At 36.0% G+C, this 6,944-nt stretch overlaps 1 protein-coding gene across 1 annotated transcript in view; it reads right to left on the minus strand.

Moving 5' to 3' along the window:
* Window positions 1-2,816, minus strand: part of fam159a (family with sequence similarity 159 member A) — a 25,130-nt gene extending 22,314 nt beyond the window's left edge. The window contains exon 1 of the mRNA XM_015385794.1: window positions 2,635-2,816. Within this exon, the coding sequence (XP_015241280.1) occupies window positions 2,635-2,816 (182 nt within the window). The remainder of the gene's footprint in view (window positions 1-2,634) is intronic.
* Between the last annotated feature and the right edge of the window lie 4,128 nt (window positions 2,817-6,944).

Genomic DNA, 6,944 nt, shown 5'->3' on the forward strand with positions numbered 1-6,944 from the left:
ACTGTCCAACAGACAACACCATGATAGGAATAAAGAAATTTAACTTACATTTTAATGTTTTCAAAATGCACACAAAATTAAATGCCCAAAAGATACCAGAAATCAAACTAAAACGCAACAGGATGCCACTGTTATTAACAAGCTCCTCATTTAATGATTTTAACTGACACTTGTTTTACTTTAACAGTGATTTTAACTGTCACTTATTTTTACGTCAATTGTTTATATGATATATGAATTGTGTAAATAAAGTGCTGTTAAAAGTCAAAAGTCTTCTTTTTTTTTATGGTGATTAAGTGTCGGTTCCGTGACACAGGGGTTTAAATTTCCGGCCGCATTTAATTTTCTCACCATCAGTATTTTATTTTATTTTTTACTCAGTAAAACATAAAAGGGGGTTTTAAATGTAGCGAAGTAACACTACTTAGGTTAAAATTTACTTGAGTAAAAGTAAAAATTACATATTTCAAAAAACTTCTCAGAAAATTACAAATTACTGATAAAAAGTACTCAATTACAGTAACGTGAGTAAATGTAATTCTTTACTTTCCACCCCTGCATTAAGACTCATGTGAATCATATGTGTGCCAATATTAAGCACAGATGATTCCCTTTTCAGGCTCATGTGAAAAACATGGGAATCACTTATCAAAACGATGTGTATCACATTTAATTTACATGTTTTCTCATGTGAGAAATATGAAAAACACATGTGTTTTAAACATAAAATGTTCCAAATCCTACATCCAACACATGCTTTTATATGTGATGTACATGCAGTACACAAGTTTTCACATGTGATTACCATTTGAACCGCATCTGATTTACATGTGTGACACGTCTCACATGTAAATCACGTACAAAGCACATGTATATTTGTGGTACACATGCTTTTACATGTCATTCCCATTTAGAACACGTGATTCACATTAAGACTCATGTGAATCATATGTGTGCACAGATGATTCCCTTTTCAGGCTCATGTGAAAAACATTGGAATCACATATCAAAACGATGTGTATCACATTTACATGTTTTCTCATGTGAGAAATATGAAAACCACATGTGTTTTAAACATAAAATGTTCCACATCCACATGCTTCACAATTTTGCATGAGTCACAAGTGGAAACTTGTTAATGATAAGTCCTTTGTATCATGAAATGTTCCAAATCCTACATGCAACACGTGCTTTTATATGTGATGTACATGCAGTACACAAGTTTTCACATGAGTTTACCATTTGAACCGCATCTGATTTACATTTGTGACATGTGTAGCAAATGTAAATCACATATGTGATATACATATAAGTGTGTATGTGTGGTACACATGTTTAAAGTACATTTAAAGTACAAGTGTATTAGATGTAAAAACGTATAAACTTGTGAAAACAATTGGATCACATGTGATACATACTTTGACTTTTTGACTAATGTCAAAAGTGTATTAGGCAAAGCATATTTTCATTATATTCACATAGGAAATAAAAATCTTAATATGCGGGAAAATATGTGATTGCACGTGATCAAAAGTTGACAAAATGCTTGATCATATGTGGAAATTGTGACCCACATGGAAATCCCATGTGAACATGTGTTTTTTTTTATTTTATTTTTTTCCATAAGGGAACACTAGAATTGAACTAATAACAATCATGAACACAGAATTATATGTTGATTCACAATTGCTGTATAATTTAGAGGAAACATGCTTGCTGTGTTTGTTCGGACAAAGAGAACAAACATTCAGGGCACGTCTAAAGTGGACCCATATAAAAGTCAGTGACAGACTGACATCCTGGTGAGCTTCCAGGATGTGCAACATGTCACACCATAGTGCTACAGCGCTGCTGACGGCGCATTATAGATAATGCCACATAATGATGCATAGCGGCCAACACATACAACCCAGAGGTGGGTAATTCTGCTGGATCTCATGAATGTTGCAGAAGAAGCACTATATGGGAAAGGGAATAAAATTCCACATGCTGAATCCACAGCCTATATTCATTTCAGAAAGTCATAAAAGCTTAACATTAGTATTCAGAGACTGTTCAGCTCAAATATTGTATTTGGACATTTTTTTTCATGCAGAGCATCATGCAATGAATGGACATGGATGGGAGGGAGGTGAACAGAAAAGCAGCATGTTGTTTTGAAAGAAATAACATGTCTTTAGATTGTTTTTATACGATGGCGCACCCCTTGCAGGAGAGTCCAATACTTTTTTTTTTTTTTTAAATCAAAAGTTAAGAAATATTAGTGTTAATGTGATTCTGTTTTGTATTATTTACATCCCCTGTGTCAATACAATCCTGTGCGTTCCTAACAGATGTTGGAAATCTACAGTGGAATCATTTATCCATAGAGCCTTTCATGCATTAATTTCATGATTATAAAATGTTTTCACATTTTATAATCATCCTGAAAGTCGGTTTTGTTGGCATTATCTGAATTGCAATAACAAAAGATAGAAATTCCAGAGTCTCTGCTGGCTAAATGTCAGCAGCATCTTCCTGAATCAATCCTCATCAGCCTAATTGATGTTCAGCACCACTTAGGCTGATATGATCCGCTTCTGCAACCTGTGGGATGCAAACTACACCCAGCTGCCAATCCAAGTCATGTCTCACCTCAGCCACCACATGTATCCATATTCGTATGGGAAGAAGCTGTTCGGGTCATCGCAGCAGTACTTTAAGTCACTGAAGCCGCAGCAGAAGACGGCCGTGGAGTCGCCCCCCGCCTTCGGACACGCGAAGCTTTCCACGAACACCTTTTCCCTGGAGTAGTAACTCTCGCAGAGCGCGCTCATGTCAGGCGCAAAGCGGGCAGCGTTAGATTGCGGCGGTCATTGCGGATCCAGCTGCTGCTGCTGAGCGTCAGAGGGAGAATGGATAACCTCCCTGCCTCCCTCACTCCTCCATCACTGACTCACCTGGCTGCTCCACAGGCGCTCTGATCCAGGAGGCTGCTTCCTGTTAGTATCGCAACTTTACAGGAGTTGTGTGGTGAACTTATTGGAAAAACAACTTTTTTTATGTTTTACTTTGATTTAAATTTTAAAAAGCAAACATTTAAAAATATTTAACATATACAAGTGTCCATAAGCCAGACATTCTGCTAGAATAAGGTATTTATCACAACCTGCCTTTTAAAAAGCATTATTGTAATTCTGTTCAGTTTTTTCCTGTCCTTATACCGTACTTAAAGTAGTTGTCATGATTTGGTTACGGTTAGTTGACCCAAAATCAGAGGCAGGGAGGCAGAGGTAAATTTCTTGTGGATTTAATACTTAGTTAACTGAGAACAGAGGCAGGTAACCCAAAAATCCAAATATGTAAACAAAGTCCAAAGAAAAAAAAAAAAAAAAAAAAAAAAAAACAACAACAACAGGAAATTAGGAATCCAAAAAGAAAAAAAGCCCAAACTAAAATGAAACCAGGAGTCCAAAAATCCAAAAATCAAAACATGAAAACTAGTCAAAACGTACCAGAAAACATGGAGACATCAGGGGAATCACTATCATAAGGACGAAGGCTCAGAGAGAAGGAGTTGGAGTATGTTTGATGATGAACCAACAAAGAAGAACTGAACAGAGAGAGTATTTGAAGGAGAACGAAACAAAGAGAGGACTAACGAGCAGATTGGGAGCAGGTGTGCACAGAGCAAAACCGAAAATGAGCTAGGGTAAAAGGAGAACACCAGAGGGCAGCAGAGGGCAAAAATAAAAACCTAGAAAACAGAAAATAACTAGAAGACACAACAAAATAAGAATTAAACTACTAAGACTATAAAACTTGGAGCAAAGTAAAACTGAATACTCAAAAGAAAAACAATACACGGCCAAGACTGAAACAGTAACTAAGAATTAACACAACAAAATAAAAATTAAACCACTAAAACTAGAAAACAAGGAGTAAAGCAAAACTGAACACTCAAAAGAAAGCATAACAGAACCAAGACTGAGACAGTAACTGAGAAAAAACAAAAAACAAAAGAACACAATAAACTAAGAATTAAACCATAAAAACTAGAAAACATAACAGAACCAGAACTCTAACAGTAGTAGCCATTCAAAATGTCCCCACTTTCCTTAATTGGCCCTTGGCTGGTCCCCTACATTTCCTTTTTAAACATCAATATTTGTACTGAAATATTCTTTCTGTCTTGATTTGTGGACATTTAGATCTAAAGAGAAGCGTCATCTCCTGGTCAGACCCTGTAATTCACTAGTTCTGTATTGTGGACAGAGCAAAGGAAATAAAAAATAGAAAAAATAGAAAAACCAAAAACACAGAATAACTAAGACATCTACTTCCACACCCGCAAGAAATGACAAGACAAGTAGGGTTGGGAATTGAAAAGATTTTCACGATTCCGATTCCCTTTTCGATTCTATGAAACGATTCGATTCTTTATCGATTCTTTTTTTCGATTCCAATTTGGGGGAAAAAGGAGAACAAACAGTTTGATTATCAGCATCAACTTTGTTTACTTAACTATTGCACAATCTTACAAACTCAACAAGATCAAGATGTCCACAGGAAATGTGAAACTGAAGTAACATCTGTGTTTAAATGAAAAATGAATACAAGAACAAACTTAATAACCAACAATGTCTAATAACAAATGATGGGATAATAACCTATTTTAAATAACAAAAAATACTAATTATAAAACAGTAGTAGGGAAAATTAACAGTTCTTTTGCAGAAAGATGAGCATATCTGCTTTTTCTGGAAGGATACAGGATCTTTCAGCGCTTAAGGTGTCTCCAGCCGTGGAGAACACCCTCTCAGATGGGGTGGAGGAAGCCTGCACACAGAGGTAGTTTTCAGCCAGTCCAGATAGCAAGGGCAGCGTATCTTGCTTGTTCCACCACCACAGTGTGGCGCTATCCCTGCAGGGGATGGAGGGCAAGCTTTTATAGAGCTGGATTTCCTGATCTACCCTCTGGGCTAAGGAAAGACGGGGCTTTGATTTACAAAGTGACCGCAGCTTGTTGTCTTCCTCCTCGAATAGTTCTTCCAACTTGCGTAAAAAACGTGACGTAAGTCCTGCTCCCCAGAGCCGGCGCTCTAGGCTCTGGTGCTGCGGGAATCGAAAAAAGAATCATTCAGCGAGCTGCCAAATGATGCCATGGAATCGGAAAATACGGAACCGGTTCTGAACAGGAACCGGTTTTCGATTCCCATCCCTAAAGACAAGACAAGAAAAAACAAAACACAACACTCCAGAAGAAGAATATCAACATCAGCCTGATTCTAAAATCTCTAATACTACCAACCTGATGGCTCCTTGGGGCCCTAAAATGTTATTTTGCAGCCCTCTAATTCTGCCAGCAATATCTATTCCTGCAATCACCATTATTTACAGTAAGGAGGTCGTTTGGTTCATGATGTATGGTTCTAGCTGCAGCAATGTGGGACCATAACTTGTAGTTCAAAAACAACTAACAAAATAGTTTTGATAAATAAATATAATACATGAAATCCCAAAAAACAAGCATAAATATGATAAATATTGGAATATGAAAGAGACTGATCCGTCCTTGTCTGTGTGTCAGTCTGGCCACAAGACCAATCTTTTTTCATGTGTAAGTAATTATTTTTAAGAGGTTTAAGATATTATAATGTAAAAAGAAATATTTTTGTTGTTAAATTGTGTGTTTTGTTACTATATTTATACAGAAATTATGCATCAATACATGCATAATTTGGCATTTAAGGCCATGTTAAAATGTCATGTCATTCAAAAATGTAACTGCCCTATGTGACCTGTCTTTTCCTCTATGTGAGATGTTGTATTTCTGTTTGTAATTTAACTGGTGTGCCGTCTTGGCCAGGTCTCCCTCGAAAAAGAGATTTCAATCTCATGGGACTTTCTGGTTAAATAAAGGTTAAATAAAAAAATGCAAAAAAAAAAACAAACAATGAATTTTCCTTGTTGTCTTGGAGCCCTAAGCAGTGGCTTAGTTCACTAATACAGCACCAGTGATTCCCAACAGGTGGTACTCGCACTACTAGTGGTCCACAAGTGCATTGCAAGGTGTACATGAAAATATTTTTTTCTTAGATAGTAAAATGTCATTTTGAGAGGAGACAAACTGAAAAATGTAAAAGCTTTCATCAACTAAAAATTAAGTTTTTCGTCTATGTTTGAATTCACCTTCAGCTTTGACAAACATCCAAACCAAGCAGAGGAACAGACTGGATGTAGAGAACAGCCTTGGATCTGCTGTTTTTCCACACCTGAGCTATTGGAGCTCATCAAAGCAGCTCAGATGTTTTGATGAAAACAAAGTAAAACTAATTAAGTCAGTCTGACTATAAGTTTTGTTCTGCATTTTGTTCTCAATTCATCAAGTTTAAATGTGATTATAAGGGAGTTACTTAGAAGAGCTCCAGTTTCTAAATACAGGTTTATAATATTTTATTTTTGATTCGTTATTAACTTCCAGGCAACATATTTATGTTTTTTTTTATTTTTATTTCAGATGGAAATAATAAAATGCAGAAGAATTAAATGCTCAATTTTAAAGTAAGTAAAATAGTTTCTATTTTATATTCTGTTATTTTGGGTTCCACTTTTGGACAATAATTCAATACTTTTGACTCAGAGGGGGATGCATGGTGCTTTAGTGCTTTAGTTTAGAGCTTATGTAGGCCGTAGTTTCATTAGTCAGTTGTTCTCATGCTGTTCCTGAGTAATACCAATTCATTAACCCTAAAACTATGGACGATTCATACTGGTATCATATTGGGTCAATATCTATATTGGTCAACACTCAGAGCTGCATTAACAGCGTCATATCAGAAATTAAAAAGCCATATTGGGACATCCCTAGTACAATCAGAGATGGGAAGTAACGAAGTACAAATACTTCGTTACTGTACTCAAGTAGATTTTTCTGATATTTTTACTTTACTTTACTACTTATT

The sequence above is a fragment of the Cyprinodon variegatus genome, unplaced genomic scaffold (assembly GCF_000732505.1).
Source record: "Cyprinodon variegatus isolate N-32 unplaced genomic scaffold, C_variegatus-1.0 Scaffold348, whole genome shotgun sequence".
Taxonomy (NCBI): domain Eukaryota; kingdom Metazoa; phylum Chordata; class Actinopteri; order Cyprinodontiformes; family Cyprinodontidae; genus Cyprinodon; species Cyprinodon variegatus.